Source organism: Arachis hypogaea, chromosome 20, assembly GCF_003086295.3.
Source record: "Arachis hypogaea cultivar Tifrunner chromosome 20, arahy.Tifrunner.gnm2.J5K5, whole genome shotgun sequence".
In the NCBI taxonomy this organism is placed as follows: domain Eukaryota; kingdom Viridiplantae; phylum Streptophyta; class Magnoliopsida; order Fabales; family Fabaceae; genus Arachis; species Arachis hypogaea.
In genome coordinates, this window is record NC_092055.1 from 123,441,029 (window position 1) to 123,460,446 (window position 19,418).

At 33.2% G+C, this 19,418-nt stretch overlaps 2 protein-coding genes across 2 annotated transcripts; both read right to left on the bottom strand.

The window, feature by feature from the left end:
- Nucleotides 1-2,765: 2,765 nt before the first annotated feature.
- On the bottom strand, nt 2,766-6,998 carry LOC112783696 (uncharacterized). Its single transcript, XM_072229690.1, is given in 12 exon segments — nt 2,766-2,795; nt 2,797-2,839; nt 2,920-2,957; nt 2,959-3,000; nt 3,002-3,058; nt 4,744-4,847; nt 5,140-5,147; nt 5,149-5,223; nt 5,435-5,516; nt 5,602-5,707; nt 6,321-6,539; nt 6,823-6,998. Coding segments are annotated over 11 exon segments (630 nt in total). The 5' UTR covers nt 6,366-6,539; nt 6,823-6,998.
- Nucleotides 6,999-10,758: 3,760 nt separating this feature from the next.
- On the bottom strand, nt 10,759-15,875 carry LOC112786270 (uncharacterized). Its single transcript, XM_072231226.1, has 5 exons — nt 15,854-15,875; nt 13,820-14,463; nt 11,897-12,001; nt 11,210-11,234; nt 10,759-11,116 (listed from the first exon to the last, which is right to left on the bottom strand). Exons 1-3 carry the CDS (start codon nt 15,873-15,875, stop codon nt 11,897-11,899), a joined length of 771 nt encoding a protein of 256 aa, XP_072087327.1. The 3' UTR covers nt 10,759-11,116; nt 11,210-11,234.
- Nucleotides 15,876-19,418: the final 3,543 nt, after the last annotated feature.

Consider the following 19,418-nt stretch of genomic DNA (forward strand, 5'->3'; position numbering starts at 1 on the left):
TTAAAATTAATACTCTCTTCTTACATTCTTTCATCTATCTTTTTTTCTTTTTCTATTTTTATCACTAATAAATCACTATTTCATGGTTTATCTTGTGCTCAATTGAGTGGTTTTTATCATCTCTTTACCTACTTATTCATACTATTTGCATGGTTTTACATTTGCCTTCCTAATTATGTGCTTTGATTGAAAACATGTTTCTTTGGCCTTAAGTTTCCTATGATTAAATCCTCTCTTATTACCATTAGATGCCTTGATATGTGTGTTAAGTGATTTCAGAGATTACAGGACAGGAATGGCTCAGAGGATGGAAAGGAAGCATGCAAAAGTGGAAGGAATACAAGAAGTTGGAGAAATTGCTAAGCTGTCCAGCCTGACCTCTTCGCACTCAAACGGCTATAACTTTAGCTATAGAGGTCCAAACGACGCGGTTTCAGTTGAGTTGGAAAGCTAACGTCCGGGGCTTCGATTTGATATATAATATGCCATAGTTGCCCTAACGCTAGGCGACGCGACCGCGTGCTTCATGCGGACGCGTCGCAGTGACGAAAAAAAAACTAGCGTGGGCGTGGCAGATTTCTTCTCCGGTGATTTCTGGGCTGTTTTTGACTCAGTTTTCAGCCCAGAACACACAGATTAGAGGCTATAAAGTGGGAGAATGCATCCATTCATAAACAAGCTTTCAAATTCACAATTTTAGGATTAGATGTAGTTTTTAGAGAGAAGGGTTATCTCCTCTCTCTTAGGATTTAGAATTAGGATTCTTTTCATTTTATGATTATTTCATCTTTTGCGATTACGGGTTCAATGTTCATTTTATTTATTTTTCTGATTTAATTTATGAACTTCCATGTTAGATTTGATTTCTTTTGTGTATGCAATTCGAGGTATTTTCAGATTTAATTTTGCTTTGCTTATATGAATGCTTTTAATTTAATTTAGATATTTTCTCTTTTGGCTTTGGTTAAATAATTGGTGACTCTTGAGTTATCAAACTCATTGTTGATTGAAAATTGGAATTCTTCAAGAATTAATTCGGGTTCCAATAACTCTGACTTTTCCCAAGAAAAGACTAGGACTTGAGGAATCAGAATTAATTCATCCACTTAACTTACCTTCATAGTTAGAGGTTAACAAAGTGGGAGAAAGATCCAATTCTCATTACAATTGATAAGGATAACCAGGATAGGACTTCCAGTTTTCATACCTTGCCAGAGTCTATTTTATAGTTATTTATTTTATTCTTATTATCATTCAACATACTGCTTCCCTACTTTCAAAACCCCCAATTTACAAGACTCATAACCAATAATAAGAACATACCTCCCGCAATTCCTTGAGAAAATGACCCGAGGTTTAAATACTCGGTTATCAATTTTAAAAAGGGGTTTGTTACTTGTGACAACCAAAACGTTTGTAAGAAAGGTTGATTGCTTGGTTTAGTGACTATACTTGCAACGAGAGTTTATTATAACTTCTAAACCATCAATCTTCAGTTCTTTCAATCACTCTTCACACACTATATATAATTTATAACTTATATTTTATATTAATAATTTGACAAGTCAAAATATGTCACCAGATATTTTTTCATATAATTAAAATAAATTTTTTTTCCAAAATTAGCAAACTCTTTCTCTTATTCTTCTTCCTTATCTTCTCTTTTTTTTCTTTCATTCTCTATGTTTCTTTATCTTTTTGTTTTACAAAAAATAAACTTAACAAAATAATATAATTCAAACAAAAATATAATTATTTTATATATATATAGTTTTTTATTTAGTTTTAAATTTTTACTGCTTATCTTTCTAATCTATATTTTCACTTTTCTTCCTTCAAATATTTATTACTAATGTTAGAACTAAAAGTTAGAATCAATATTTAATTGTTTAAGAAAAGTATTGATTTTGAGTTAATTTTATAACTATTAATATAAATTTTTTTATGCTAATATCTAATTATATTTTTATATATAGAGAGAGGAAAAATATTATTTTTAAATAGTAAGCATAAAAATTAATTATTTCTATTTGTGTAATAGACTTAATAATACCTAATCAAATATAAAAGTATACACATTAAATTATTTTAAATTTTAGATAACAAATGTTAAAATTAATTGTTAGTAAAAAATTAAACTCTTTCATATGAATATAATAACTAAAAATGTTATGATTTGATTTTTTTTTATATACGAAGATCCTAGTCTTCTTAATCGATGGAAATTTTTGTCTTCTATGACTTTTTTGTAAAAATAATTTGATTCTATAAATCTTTTATGGCATAATCTATAATATAAAGATAAAACCGATATTATTTTAAAAGATTTATATTCGCATAATGTTATATTATGAGTCAAAATACTAGTTATATACTATAAATGACCAGAATTCAGTTAGTAAAAATTCATGATTTGTATACAGTTCCCAAGTTCTAGATGATAGATTCCTAACTAAAATCACAGGTCTTTTATATGTCCCAATTAAACTATGTAAAGGAAAGACATTAAAGTAAAATGCAACCTATAAAAACATGTAGAACCACAAGAAATGCAATCTATAGAAATGTTCAATTGAGCCTACTTATTTTTTCCTCTTCTGAAAATTCCATATCCAACCCCTTTGCCATTATTCATCCACTTGGATGTTTCTTTTATCTCAAACTTCTGGATTCTAGGTTGCTTCAATAATCATATGCAATGTTCACAATATCAGAGTGGGAAAAAGAAAATTAAAGGACACTTACCAGATCAATCAAAGCTTTATTTAATTTTGCAAATTGAGGAGCCATCCGTTGATTCAATTCAGACAGCAAAAAGGTAGGCTCTGGATCCAAGAATCTAAGAGAAAAAAAGAATAAATGACTGGATCAGAATTAAAATGACTAAGTGATGAGAAGAAAGTTATTAAGAGTACTTACTCTTCAACATCCTTTTTTTCAGTCACAAGGTCCAATTTTTGATAGGATATTAACATGTGGTCATTCCAGTTGAACCATTGCAGTTTGCAGAGAGGCATGCCATGCACCCGCTAACAAATTTTGTCACATCAGACGCAAACTGGAATGATTTTAAAATCACTAGAGAATCAACAAATACAATCAGAATAGCAACCATTGGTAATACAAAGTAATGTTAAAGAATTGATAGCATAACAGGAAGGTGAATTTTATGGTGCAGAAAGAAAACGATTTTTACACCAATAGAATACTTGTGGCATAATATAGAATGAACATGTGGACGTTTGAAACTGACTGATGGTTTAGTAATAGAAAGAAGGACAAACAGATTATAATTTGTTGCAGTGTGTTACCAAAGAAATTAACAGTTTGATTTAAAATGTAATTATAATTTTTAATTTATTTTTGATGGACCATGTGAATTTGTTGAGAGAGGTTTTTGTTTGACCAATAATCATGAAGCACAAGACGGGTGGGATACAGTGTTTTCTAGAAGTCTAGTGAGAAAGAAAAGGACCAAAAATTCGAAATTTTTGCCCAAAAAAGAAAAAATCTGAACCACATTTTTAATATTTATCTATCTAGTAGATTTTGATAAATATGTCAGGGTCAGTTTTGATTAAGTAATTGGATGATCATAATCTGATGTTTGGGTAATATATATATAATTAAAATATCTTGTTTCAAAAGATATTATATTATAAAGTAATTTTATTACAAAAGTTGACATTCAATATTTTAAAAAAAGGTTAGTCGAAAAATAATTTATAGACTTAATATCAAAATGTTTAAAATGAAATGAATGATAGTAAACAACAAAAAAGTAATGTAATTGATGCTAAAAGACAATATCACCCCTAGAAAATGAATACAAATGAGTAACAAAAAATCGGGAGAATAAATTTTTCGTAGTTTAATTTTTAGCGTAGGTTTATTAAAGACTACAATTTGTAAAAGTGGTATATCTTTTGTTTTTTTAGATATAACGCTAATTTGATAAAACTTTTTAAGTTTAAAAGTAATTTATTAAAATTAATTTTTGAAAGAATTTTTTAAAAATTGTAGCATATATATTTAATAAATACAAGTAACAACAATTATATTCAGTAAAATAATTTTAAAACTTAAAAAGTCATAATATAATATAGTTAAATAGTATTTATGTCATCCATTTTGAATGAATCTTTTGAAGTAATATATTAAATTAAACTATTAAATTATTTAATTCAAATAATTCACAAAGTTAGTTTGCTTTGTTCAACAATATCACAATTTTTTTTGAGAGAAATATAAACGCCCAAAAAAAGTACATATTCAATAAGTGATAATAAATTATATTTTTAATTAAATGTAATTATATTTATTTGAATTGTTTTTTCAAAACCAAATAAATTAACAAATCACATATGACAAATTAAACAACCTTCTATATATCTTTTACATTTTCAGCTTCTAAAATTGCTGGATATAAACATTGCCCTTAAATTAAAAAAATACGCTCTTCAAAACAAAATCCTCAACATTCAGCCCAATTTCTAGGCACGTAACCATGATATCTTCATTAAGCACTAATACACATAATTACACAAGGAGACTGTCATAATCCCAACGTGATAAAAACTGGACATGCCCTGCACATCACCGGTCTTGAGCTCCTCAGACACGTGTCTTGAGCTCCATCCACCACTGCACTTCTACATGTGTAGAAGCCATAAGAGCTTCTACACCAGAGTCGCCGCCTAAGAGGAAACATGATATATGTCTATATGAACAACTGCCACAAACCTGTGAATCAAGCAAGTACACAGCACATGCATTAAAATTTGTAAGTTTCAAATGCTCCACAAAATTCTTTAGCACTGGGACATGTGAACAAAATTCTATCTGATCTGGAAAAAAAAAAAATAAAAGAATGGTGAATTGACTTAGAACAATTTTGTTGGGTCAAATTTCAACCAAACAAATTTATAGGTGGAAAAAATAAAAACAATTATAAGAAACATAACAAACTTGCCAAACAACTGTTTTGATAAAAAAAGACATATTTCATTGTTATCTCATGTACTCACGCAACTGCATTTATAACAATATTATCACCTCACAATCAAAGTTTTCCATTAAGTGTTAACATTTGCAGACTAAGTACAAAACAGAAAGGTACTAAGAGATAAGAATGAATACTTGGGCAGAAAGACCAGATAATCATCATCTAAATAATTTTCCAGTTGCTCATTAAACCAAAGGTCCAGATTATCTTCAGGGTGTCTATATATAATTTTTAAGGTAACAAGGGTTGGTTTTATCAAACTTTTGACAATGCAAATAAGCGAAATAAGCAAGAAAAGATTGCAACATAAAAACAGGTGTTACTCACTTATACTAGCAAACAAAGTCACTTACCTATCAACACAGCATGAACAACGGCATTGGCTTAAAAGTTAGAACAGAAAAACTTAAAATCAATACAAAAGAATACTCCATGCTGTATATAGGACTGCCGTTGGGACTTAGCCCAAGTTCCTCCATAACATCATCAAGGGAAATAAGTTCCCTTATATCTGCAACAATCTTGAAAGTAAAACTGTTAGGCTCCACAAAACCGAACAACTGAATCTGTAAAAGTAACAAATCATTTTATTTTACCCATCGCAACAGGATACTCAAAATTTTCAGCAGCAGGGTCCAGGATCACAATATACATTGTGCGCTGAGCAGCGCAGTGTTTGTATAAACTCGAACAATATGTGGACTAATAAGAGAAAACAAAATCAGACACTCAGACGAATCTTAATAGATTCACAGCTACAAGAACCCACTTTTAAAAAAGCAAAATTAAAAGAAAGAAAATTGCAAACAGAGTTTAATCTTGTCCCACTAGGTGTAGTTAGCATACAAAGATTAGACAATACACAAAACAACAAAGACAACAACAACAACTAAAGTTAGATACATGGAACAACCAATGCTATTGTGCCCGGTCATAAGTCATCTCTGTGTTTATCCATTCATATTTAAATCTCTTCTAATAATTTCTGCTAAAGTTTTCTTTGTTCTTCCTCTCCTCTTCAATACATCATTTGTAACTAACTCTGCTTTAACAAATTTTTTCCTAAGGTCTCCTAAAGATCACACTCAAAACACACTATTCCATTCACCATCTGCACATCAAAGTTGGAGGTCATTGCTTGTTGCTTCTTACATTCACTACATTATTCTAGAAAATGGCTGAAGCGTAATTGTGTAAAGTGCCAAACAGTATAAAAAAACTTTTCTTTTGCTTGACAAAGATCATGCTAGAATTTCTCCATTCATTCAGTGTCCTATCATAAGAAACACACAAATGAGATGATACAGTAAATTACCTTGCCACTGCCAGCAGGACCTATAACAAGTTGTGCATAACCCATAACGCTTTGGTATAATTTGAATCCTGAGCAATCTCCCCTGACCTCTCTCAAGCTCAGGAAGCTGAAAGACAATTAACGGCACGAAAGGAATCAAGAATGGCAACAGCAATGTAAGCAGTGCACCAAACAACAATGGAAATCAACAATTTCAGGAAATCAGAGTAGTCCATAAACCTGTAAGTAATTGGGAAACATCAAAACCAAAAACAAAATAAAAAAAATGATGCTTCTTAATCATGTAAAAAAGAATAGTAATTTTAGCTCTATCTATGGACAAACTATACTGGCATTAGAAATTGAGGCTCAACTTATACAATATTGCTGAACTAAATTAAAAATAAATAATAAACCCTAAAATTAATGGCACAATCAAAGGGTCGTTTTTGTTTTTGTTTTCTTTTACATTTCATGGAGGACGATGGTGAATAAAAGAAGAAGGAAAAGAATGGAGCCTTACTGAGTCAAAATTGTTCAATGATCATAGCAACTGAGAGAGAAAGAGAGAGAGAGAGAGAGAGAATTTGCAGAGGGCAGACAGGTTATGGTGTTCAACTGAAGGCATTGATGAGAGAAAGAGAGGGTTTCTCATTCCACGTAATGGAGTAAAAAAAGTGCTAGTATATTTCCTTTTTTTTTTTTTTTTTATAAACTCGTGGAAATCATTGATATTAATAATGATAAATTATAATTTTGACCTTCAAAACATTTAATTTTTTATGAGATGATTCTCCAAGTAATAAAATGATATTTTGATCATTTTAAATATGATCAAAATTTATTATTTTTTAATTCGTGGTAAAAAGACATCCATATTTTTTTAAAACATATAAAAAAATATTTACAAAGTAAGAAAATAAATTATTTTTTCAAAATAATTTGAATTTTTTGTTATTTACATAAAAAAATATTCAAAAAAATTTTCTTGATCTAGATTTACTCAAATTTAAAAATAGAAAAATATTATTTTTTAAAGTAAGTTTATAAAATATTACATCAAAAATTATTTTTAGAACCTTTTTTACAAATATATCTCCCTCTATTTGGTAGATTTTATTGGATTAATATCATTTTGTTACTATTAAATTTTATTAAATTTTTTGGGATATTATAAGGACTGATGTGATACAGATAGTGGTTAACTTTTTTCAGAGAGTCATTTAATGAGGGCTTCTAATCGTACCAATATTTATTTGATACTAAAGGTCTCTAATGCTTATACTATGAAGTAAATTTGTCTTATTAGTTTGAGCAATATCTCTATAAAATTAAATATCATGGATAAAATTATTAGCCCAAATCAGAGTGCATTCATCAAGGGTCGACTTATTAGTGATAATGTGCTAATTGCTCATAAGTTCATACATTTTTTAAAGAATAGACAGTTTAAAGATAGTAAGATGGCTCTCAAACTAGATATAAATAAGGCATATGATACAGTGGAATAGAATTTTGTTTGGGCTATGTTGGAGAAGATGGGTTTTTGCAAAAAGTAGGTGGACTGGATGAAGGAGTATGTAATGACAATCTTTTATTCTATTACGGTGAAAATGACAACTTTATGGTTTATTCAAACCATGTCGAGGATTACGGCAAGATAATCTCTCTCTCTCTCTCTCCATCTATTTCTTTTTTGTGCATAGAGACTCTTCCATCTGCTCCATAGAGGAGAATAGAGGCAAGAAATTATTGGCTTGAGACTTAATCGCATATGCCCTGCTATTAGCCACCTATTCTTTGTGGACAACTCAATTCTATTTGGTAGAGCTACAAAGGAGGATTGTCAACACTTATTGAGTGTATTATAGACCTATTTCTAAATTATTGGTCAAGTCATTAAATTAGACAAATCATCAGTTTTTTCAGATATAACACACCAGAGATATAAGGAATCAATTGGTAGATATATTACAAGTGCCTCATATAGGGAACCATGATAGATATTTGGGTCTCCCTTCCGTGATTAACAAGTCTAAGAAGGTTACCTTTAATTATATTAAGGATAGAGTTACCACGAAGCTTTAGCAGTGGAAACAATTCTTGTTATTAGCCAGTGGCAGATAAGTGCTCATTAAGGCGGTGACAACTGCTATTCCTATTTATATTTTGAGCTATTTTAAGCTTTCAGAGACATTAATGGAAGAATTTTACAAGATGATAATGTAGTTTTAGTGGAGACAGAGAAGAACGAAAAAAAGAAAATACACTAGATTAAATCGATTGTAATCTATAGACTAAAGTCTCAAGGAGGTTTAAATTTCAAGGATCTTAGGGCCTTTAATATGGCTATGCTCGAAAAACAAGGTTGGCGATAATTAATAAATAATTAACTCATAAATTAACATTTATTCAAGAAAAATAGAAAATTAGATTTTATAGTTTAATGAGATAGAACTAATTAAACTAAGAATTTTGACACTAATTTTGAAGAATTTGACCCAAGATTTGGGTGAATAGATTGAACCGAATGAACCGGACCTGTATTGGACCCATGGCCCAACCCACAAAGTCACCCACACTTAAAGAAAACTCCTTCTTCCTCCTTCATTCAGCAAGAACGCTGAAATAAATTCAAGAGAGGGGAACAAGAGCAAAATCCTTGTCCTCCATTCAACTTGCCATAACTTCCTACTCCGAGTTTCGATTGTCGCACCGTTTGCGGCCACCGCGTCGAGCTCTACAAATCTATTGGAACAATTTTATAAGTAAGCTCTATTTTCTATCCCAATTATTCATCCCCTCAGTTTCGAATTTCAATGAGTAATTATGTTAAATTTTGTGTAATTTACACTACAACAAATTCGGCTGAGGCAACCCTTTAAAAACGTTGCCTGTAATAAGGAAAAGTGTTGCCTTTTATCAAAGGCAATACTTTCCGACAAAATGCAATGCTTTTTGGGGGTTGGCTATACAGCCGTTATCTTTTGTCTAAGGCAACGCTTTTGTGTATCAAAGGGAACCCTTTTTATGGCAACCTTCAAAAAATGTTGCCTTTTCTACAAAAAAAAGCAACTCTACGAAAGAGTTCCCTTAGAGTACCCAAACACAACGCTTTAGATAAGACTTTATGACAACACTTTTTACGAGTTGTATTTTCTAATACATAAAGCAACACTTATTCAGATTTTTTTAAGATGCCTTTTCATATACCTAAAGCAAAACTTGTTCAGATTTTTTTTAAGTTACTTTTTTCATAAACATAAAGCAACAGTTACCTAAATTTTTCTGTGTTGCCTTTTCATATATCTAAAGTAACATTTATCTAAATTTATTTGGAATGATCTTTTTAAAAGGATATATAGCACACTTTAATAAAATTTATTTATTTAAACTAAATTTAATAAATAGAAAGAAAAAATAAGCTAATAAGCTAATATATTGCATATATATTTAAATTAAAAAGTTGTTTCAAATCCAACTAAGTAAATTTTAATTACATATACTTGCAATTGCCAATTCAAATCAAAATACACATGACTAAACCAAAAAAAAAATACATGTTTTCTCATGAACTTTAACAAAAAAAAAAAAAAAACAAATAAATGCCTAATTTCATCATCTTCCGTTCTCTTCGTCAGTTCTTCCATAATGCCGATGTATGTCAGGGTTGATCTCCATAGTCTTCTTACTAGATATGTAGCCAGTCATGCTGTTATCTCTCAAGGCCTGTGCCTTCATAATCCTCTCCATGTTTGCAGTCCAACCATACTCACCAGTGACCAAACAAGAAGTAACCTATTAAGCTAAACATTTTCGTATCATATAAAATACCAATCAAAGAATAAAACCATATTCAATACTAAAGAAAACAACTATATAGTGTAAATGCACTACAAGAAAATAAGCTTTCTGCCATGCTTTTAAAGCGTGACGAAAAGTGCAAAAAAAAAACGCGCGGATAGCTTTTTGCCACGCTTTTTGAGCTATCGGCACGCTTTTGAAAGGGTCACATCCGCCAGCGTGCTGGTTGCTCTATGGCCACGCTTTTGAAGATCTATCGACATGCTTTTTTTGTTGGCATGATTTCATCTCTTGCCACGCTTAAAAAGCGCGGCCATAGGTCTTAACCTATAGGTACGCTTGAGAAGCGTACCGATAAGTGTACATATCGCCACGTTTTTGGAAGCGTGCCCCATGGGTAGTTTTGGCTACACTTCAAAAGCATACTATATGGGTACGCTTTTTAAGCATGCCAATAGGAGAAAATATGGCTACGCTTGATAAGCGTGGCTGTTGATGATTAGGAAAAGATATGACTACGCTTAAAAACGTGCAAATAACAAAAAAATATGACTATTTAGATCAAAATACTTATGACTATACTTGTTTATGAAAATTTTCTAATTAAACATTGTAAAATTAATATATAATTTTGAATCATAATTTAAATGACTAATTTCAACAATGGAAAATTTTTTATACAATTTTAAATTAACACATCCAACATACATGAACTTTTATCACATTTGTGAAAAAAAAATAAAATTTATTAGTTGAAAAATACAACATACACTAATAGCTAAAATGAGCCCCACGAATCCTTTTACACCTTGAAAATGTGCCAATCCGATTCAGCTTCCATTATTTGAGATGAGAAGGGAAGTACATGCAACCAAAAATTAATTCAGCCTCAAAAATCCTGATTCATCATATTAACATTCAGGGACAACTTGGTTAGTTCCTGAGACTCATGATAAATCAAAGGATTCCTAGCCCTCATTGATTGCATAGAGTAGCTTATTAGACATAATTTCCTGTCAAGAAAATGTGGGGTATTGTAAATCAGTACCAAAAGAAACCTCAATGAGCATGATAATGAATCATTAAATCTATATGATGAATTATACCTTGGTAGAATAAGGAGGCAGGAAGCTTCAGGTAATTAGCACATGTCATCACATTTGGCAAGTCAATAAAATAGCATCAATCAGGATGAGCATAAAATATAACCTTAAGTAAAAATTTTGAAATGACCAGGATTAGCATAAAAATTTGCAAAGATGATATGTCAAAAACCTGAAATGACCAGAAGAAAGAAACAAGTGACAAGTGTTAAAATTTTGAATTCAAGTAAACTGGAAAAAGAATCCTTAACGAAATTTTCAACTATAGTCTAGCTCATCTGTTTGCCTGGTTGACGCAAGCAGTAAAGCACCACCCTCTTAATTCACAAACAATATCAAGACAAGACACATAGATAAGGCTATGTACAAAAAATAACTCATGACATGCCACCTTATTGATGCTATGTATCAGTGAACTCTTAAAGTTCAGAAATAGCAGCAGAGGAAAAAAATATTTAATCCTATATAATTTAACCCCTCAAGTTCTCTTTCAGCATGTCTCGGGGATAATTAAAAAAAAATTAGTAAAGGGGGAGACAAGAATAGGCCATGATTAAAATAAATAAATATAATACATTTTAATACTAGGCACTTCCTAATAACAATCAAAACTCATTTTGAGAATTTAATACCAAACATAATCTAATCAAAATTAAAACTCCTTTCTATTGATGAAGACTAGTATCTAACCTAGTTGAATCCTGCTTTAAATGCTTCCATTTGATGTGTGATCCCAGTCTTGATAGTTGCATCAACCACTAAAGATATATACTCCTCCAAATTATTGATGTCAACCTAAAAATTGGCAGAAGGTTAAACTCAATTTGAAAAATACAGTATAACAGAAGTCAAATCTTTTACTAAGAATCAGTTAATTTTCTAAGAGATAAGATAAGATGCCTCTCCACAGATAAATGCTTGAAAAGATAAGATAAACTGAGTGATAATTATATTATTATCAAGAAAGAAAGAAAGAAAATGGAGGAAATTGCTAACTTGTTTAATTATAAAGCTGCCCTATATTTTTTTTAGATTAAAAAAAATTATAAAGAACAACAAAAACAAGCAACAATAGTGACATAATTCCTTTAAGTAACTGACATTCTCCTAAAAATCAAACTAGAAAAGGGGGTTTGTTTGTACAGTGAAGGAGCAAACAAGTGGTTGGACAACTTACTTACAAGTACTAAGAAGTTGAGATACAATTAATGTAAAATGAAAATAAATGCAAGTTAAGATGAATGCTATATAATTGAACTTAACTTTTAAAACATTTTAATATTCATGAAAGCAGCAGCACAGCCACCGGGAACACGATAATCAGCAAGGCTAGATTATTACAAGAAAAGTCTTTATAAGGGAAGTTTTAGGACAAAACAAGGACCTACTGGTTCACTGCGTGTACCAACAGATCTCATTAGTACATTTGATGTCCCATCATCTAATAAGATGCGGACTTGAACAGAAGCTGAGGAAGCTACAGCAGCAGTAGCAGCTGCTGCTTGTGCTGCAGCTGCCTCTCTTGCCGCTCTTTTTTTATGAACTACCCTTGGGAAAAATAGGAAGTCTTAGGGGAATTGATGATTCCAATATAGCAAATCTGTCACGGCATGTATCCCAAGCAAGAAGCCTTGCAGTTTCAGAGTCAACAATTGACCAATCACTAGCCATGTATACAGAGAAGTAAGGAATATCTGGCCAAACAATTACAACATACCTGCACATATTTGTGCCTTCAGAAAACAACCACAGTACTAATATTTAACAAACAAAATGCTTTTGCTTAACCATATTAAGATAAAAAGCATATAAAATAAACCACAAAAAATTATAAATAAATTTTGAATCACAATAGTAATAGTTTTATGAGTTGTATATTCTATAAAGAAAAATGAAACCATCTGTTACATTTAAGAATAAAAAATATTAGTTAATTCGATTGAATTATGGAAATAAATTAAAAGTAAGAAAGAACTTACTTCCTAGAACTGCTCACAGAAAGAACAGAGTATGAATAATGTGGAACAGGTGTACTAATGTGCTTCTTCCCCTGCTTTACAGGCAATGGTTCAAAAAAATCTCCCTTTGATCTTCCAGTTTCTAACAAGGAGCTATTATTTCCAGGAGATGGATTTGCTGAGTTATTTAACTGGAAATTTAATAGCTTTAATTCCCTTTCAACTACAAATACAGCAGAATGTTCTCTGCTGTCTGATGGGGTTGGTAGTGGAGCTACAGGTGGAAGAGATCTAGGGTCAAACTCGCAGATAATAACACCAATATTGAATTTAATAGATGACACTAATTGAATGTAAATATTTAATAGATGTCCTAGCAGCTCTACAACAGCTGGTGGATTTAATAAAGAGAGAGCAGAGAACAAATTAAAATAGTAGCACAGAAAAAGCTCATCACTAATCAATAAAACAGCAGAAAATATTCAATAATCATCTATTTTACAAATTAAAACAGCAGCACAGCAAGAGCTAATCACTAATCAATTCAATAAAAAGTTAACAGCAGAAAACATTCCATTAATCATCCAATTTTCTTGATTGACTTCTAAATGGAGCATTTTAAAAAACCGAAGATGAAGCACAACTGAGCACTAACCTTCGAGCAGCATGGTGAGCAGAACCGCGATAGAGAAGCGAGCAGAACCGCGAGAGAAAGAGAAGCGAGCAGCACAACGACCAGAACGACGAGAGGGACGACAAGCAAAACAGCAAGAGGAATGGCGTGCTGGCTAACAACGAACCTGGTTGCGATCTTGAGCGCGAAGGGTGGCGACAGTGAGATAGATGGCGGCGTGATGGAGGTTAAGGTTTTCTGAACCTTTTCAAAGCAGCGTCGAGGAAGACAACGACCACTGACGGTGACGGCGACGGCAAGCTCGAGGAAGACCACCGTAATGAACGATGAAGGTGACGATGAAGGCGATGAAGACGATGAAGGCTGGGTGCGATGAAGGGCAGTGATGAAGATGGTTCGAGAAGATGAAGCCGGCTGAGTTTGAGAAGATGAAGCTGAACGATAAAGATGGATGAACGACGAAGGCTGGGTTCGAGACGATGAAGCTGAGCGATGAAGATGGATGAAGATGGATGAAGCTAGGGTGGCAAGCGGGGAAGCCCCGCCCCGCCCCGCTAGATGCCCGTCCTTTAGCGGGCTGGTCCGCCCCGTCCCACCTAGTGAGGCGGTCTCAGAATTCCAGCCCGCCCCGCCTAACGGCGAGCTGGCGGGCTGGTAGGCTAAGCCTGCCAAATATCCTTTTTTTTTTAATTTTAACTACTAAATAATATATATAAATGCATAAAAAAATCTCTTCTGTTTTTTACTTTTAACTATTATTATTTCTAAAAGTATAAACAAATTATAATTTTTATATTCACAAACATTAAAGTCTTTGTAATTATAAATATTGTTCCAAAGCAAAATAAACATAATCCAAAACATAATTATAAATATTGTCTCTAAAACAAAATAAACATAATCCAAAACACTCAATTTTTATCTTCATTCTCTTGTATGTTGGGTTGTGGGATGTTGGATTTTGGCAAAAAGAATTGTAAAAATACCCCTTGCCAAAAAAATACCAAGCCTGGCGGGGAAGCCCGCTCGCCAAAGCCCGCAGTTTAAGCGGTGCGGGTTAGGCGGGCTTTTGCTATTTGGTAGTCCCAATTTTCCATCTCTGCCTGCCTTTTTTGGCGGGTTACGCGGGCTGACCCGGCGGGTTTAGGCTCGTTTGCCACCCTTAGATGAAGCTGACGGCACCTTTTAGGGTTTGAAAGTGAATTTTAGGGTTAAAAGTGAATTTGTTAACAATGTAAAGTTAGTGTGTTGTTGTTATTATTTTTAGGGTTAAATTTGATAACTTAGAAAAAAAAGGTTAAGTGTGGGAAAAAATAGGTGGGAAACTAAATTTTAGGGGAAGAAACTCTATCAGCACGTTTTTTTACGGTGTCAAAATAAACACGGTATAGCCACGCTTTTCAAGCATGCCAGTTTCTCTATGGCCACGCTTTTTAAGCGTGACAAAAAAAAAGGTGGCCAAATTTTTAATCAGTGGCCACCCTCGTAAAAGCGTGCCGATTTCCCTCTATTGCCATACTTTTCATGCGTGGCAGTAAAAAAGCGTGGCCCTCAAATAAGTGGGCACCCTCGTAAAAGCGTGCCGATGTCCTTCTATGGCCATGTTTTTCAAGCGTGGCAAAAAAAAGCGTGGCCAAATCACAAATTAGTGGCCACCCTCGCAAAAGCGTGGCCATAGACCACTTTTGTGCACGCTTTAAAAGCGTGGCAAGAAAAAAGTGTGCCGATAGGCCTTTTTTCTTGTAGTGACGTAATACAATATAAGGACCAAACAAGTTAAAGCATAATCATAATTCTCAATCTGAATAGGTTAATAACATTCATCAACAACCAAATTATCATAAAACATAAACACAATAAAAGGATGAATAAAAAATTAAAATATACCAGAAAAAGGTCAAAAATAGAATCTTTCAATATAAGTTTTTTTTCCAATGTAATGTGGTGACCCTCATCATGTGCAACTGTATTTATTTGCAAGTAAATAAATTTTTAAGGGTTCAATATATTAGGAAGCAACCACCACTCTTTTGATTACCTACTTAAGAATCTTACCTTTGATACCCTCAGCTGCCATAACGTACACAAACATGGCATTCATGCCAATCTATTTCAAAGGCATGAACCATAGTTTCAAGCTCCAAATATCAACATGCAATGCAATAATCCAATGTACAAGATTTATCTATCACTAACATGATACAATGGCAACTAGAACTTTCATAGTATATAATATTATCATTGTATAGAAGGATGAAAATACTAATGTTGCTGCTCCAAATGTTTATCAAACATAGCTTAGTGTATACCGTTTCTTATTCAAAGGAATGGCTGCGGCGCACAAAGAAGTAACATGTGAGTGGTTAGAATATATAGTAAAGATATTCCAGCTGAACACTTGGTTAATTAGAGTTCACCATCAGTAAAGTGAAGAATAAGTCCCGAAGTAAGAAGAGATAAACCCAGGAGAATCTAGTGCTTCAATCTTAAAAGATGATCCTATGGAAAAAAATCACATAACTGGAAGAGTAAGCACAAGTTGTAGAGAGGTGAAAATCAAATATTATTAGATAATCGCTTTGATTCAAAGGCTTCATCACCTGCATGTGTATGAGTACATGTCCAAAATGAAATCCAATAATTGTGGATAGAATAGCTGATATTGAGCTACAATTGCATATCATAATTATATTACATGTCATCAAAACTCAAACTATGTAAATACATTTTCAATTACAGACCTTAGAATTCCTTCTGGCTCAAAAGGAGCATAACACCATGAGGGAGCATTTTTCCTAAATGGCCCTTCGAAAGGTGATTTTTCGGTGCAAGCCTGAGAAAAAGGCAATAAGCCTTAGAATTCTCTTCCAAGCTGGATGCTTATACATGTGGTTGATTCCAAGCACCTCTCTGTCTATGTATCCCACAGCATTACAAGGGGTATCTAATTTCCCTCTGACTCCACATTTCACCTAAATTTGAAGCATACCTTAGTGGAGAAGCCAAGAAGAACCTGAAATTCAACAGAAAATCAATTAAGCCAGCCCAAACGAATTGAAATTCCAGGCCTAAGAATCATAATAGCATGCTTAATTACCTATGAACTAAGATAAATGCTCATAAGAGAATCCTATTTTTAATCTAAATTAACCTAATCAGCAAAAACTAGTTTGACTAAATAAAGTTACTAAGTAAGAATTAAACCCTAAATAAACTGTAATAAATTAAAATGGAGAATATCAAAACGAGATTTTGCAAAAACGTGAAAACTGAAGAATAGAAAAATAAGAAGGCAGGGGGAGGAGGTTGTGATGAGCGGATAATTTATACGCTTTTTGGCATTGTTTTTAGTATGTTTTTAGTAGAATCTAGTTACTTTTAGGGATGTTTTCATTAGTTTTTATGTTAAATTCACATTTCTGGACTTTACTATGAGTTTGTGTATTTTTCTGTGATTTCAGGTATTTTCTGGCTGAAATTGAGGGACTTGAGCAAAAATCAGATTCAGAGGTTGAAGAAGGACTGCTGATGCTGTTGGATTCTGACCTCCCTGCACTCAAAATGGACTTTCTAGAGCTACAGAACTCACAATGGCGCGCTTCCAATTGCGTTGGAAAGTAGACATCCAGAGCTTTCCAGAAATGTATAATAATCCATACTTTGCCCAAGTTTAGATGATGCAAACTGGCGTTCAACGCCAGTTCTCTGCCTAATTCTGGCGTCCAGCGCCAGAAACAAGCTGCAAAGTGGAGTTCAACGCCCAAACTGGCACAAAAACTGGAGTTCAACTCCAAGAAGGACCTCTACACATGCAACACTCAAGCTCAGCCTAAGCACACACCAAGTGGGCCCCGGAAGTGGATTTATGCATCAATTACTTACTTAAGTAAACCCTAGTAGCTAGTTTATTATAAATAGGACCTTTTACTATTGTATTAGACATCTTTGGTCTCAGTTTTAATCCATTGTTCATCTTAGGAGACTATTGATCACATTTTGAGGGCTGGCCTCTCGGCCATGCCTGGACCTTCACTTATGTATTTTCAACGGTAGAGTTTCTACACTCCATAGATTAAGGTGTGGAGCTCTGCTGTTCCTCAAGAATTAATGCAAAGTACTACTGTTTTCTATTCAATTCAACTTATTCCACTTCTAAGATATTCATTCACACTTCAACCTGAATGTGATGAACGTGACAATCATCATCATTCCCTATGAACGCGTGCCTGACAACCACTCCCGTTCTACCTTCGATTGAACGAGTATCTCTTAGATTACTAATACAGGGGACCGAGTCCGAGATATTGGGATCTTCGTGGTATAAGCTAGATTGATGGCGGCATTCATGAGAATCTGGAAAGTCTAAACCTTGTCCGTGGTATTCCGAGTAGGATTCTAGGATTGAATGACTGTGACGAGCTTCAAACTCGCGAGTGCTGGGCGTAGTGACAGACGCAAAAGGATAGTAAATCCTATTCCAGTATGATCGAGAACCTCCAGATGATTAGCCATGCAGTGACAGCGCATCGGACCATTTTCACAGGGAGGAATAGGATGCAACCAACGGCAAAGGTGATGCCTCCAGACGATTAGCCGTGCTGTGACAGAGCATTTGGATCATTTTTCCGAGAGAGATCGAAAGTAGCCATTGGCACCGGTGACATCCTTACATAAAGCCAGCCATAGAAAGGAGTAAGATTGATTGGATGAAGACAGCAGGAAAGCAGAGGTTCAGAGGAACGAATGCATCTCCATACGCTTATCTGAAATTCTCACCAATGATTTACATAAGTATTTCTATCCTTATTTTATTAATTAATTTCGAAAACCCCATTACTATTTTATATCTGCCTGACTGAGATTTACAAGGTGACCATAGCTTGCTTCATACCAACAATCTCCGTGGGATTCGACCCTTACTCACGGAAGGTATTACTTGGACGACCCAGTGCACTTGCTGGTTAGTTGTGCAAAGTTGTGAACCATGGTATTGGCATCGTGTTTTTGGTGCCATTGCCAGGGAAAGAAAGAGCAATGAATTTTACATAATCAAAGTGTAATCACAATTTCTGCGCACCAAGTTTTTGGCGCCGTTGCCGGGGATTGTTTGAGTTTGGACAACTGATGGTTCATTTTGTTGCTCAGATTAGGTAATTTTCTTTTTGTTTTATTTTCAAAAATTTTTCAAAAATATTTCAAAATTTTCTCCTTTGTTTTCGAAAAAAAAAATTTAAAATAAAAATGTTTTCAAAAATTTTATAATTTTATTCAAAATTTTTAAGAATGAATTCTAGTGTTTCATGAAGCATGTGAAGCCTGGCTAGTTGTAAAGCCATGTCTAAATTCATTTGGACTAAGGCTTCCAATTTGTTATCAAGAGCAAGCTAGTTGGTGCTAATCCACCTACTGCTGATTCATGATCTACCTGTTACATGCTAAAGCTTGGCTGGCTATTAAGTTATGCCTGACCCTTTGATTGGAGCTTTAGACTAAAAAGCATAAGATTTCTGGAATTCATATTAAAAATTTTGGAATCCTTATTTTTGTTTTTCAAATAATTTTCGAAAAAAATACAAAAAAAAATTAGAAAATCATAAAAATAAAAAATATTTTGTGTTTC

Bases quoted from the DNA above. Each gene is read 5' to 3' on its own strand.
- LOC112786270 (XM_072231226.1), bottom strand. From the start codon at position 15,875: ATGGCAGCTGAGGGTATCAAAG. The intron at 14,464-15,853 runs GTAAGATTCTTA...GATATTTGGCAG, and splicing joins GGCAGCTGAGGGTATCAAAG to GCTTAGCCTACCAGCCCGCC. The intron at 12,002-13,819 runs GTTAGTGCTCAG...GCCAATTTTTAG, and splicing joins GCTCACCATGCTGCTCGAAG to GTTGACATCAATAATTTGGA.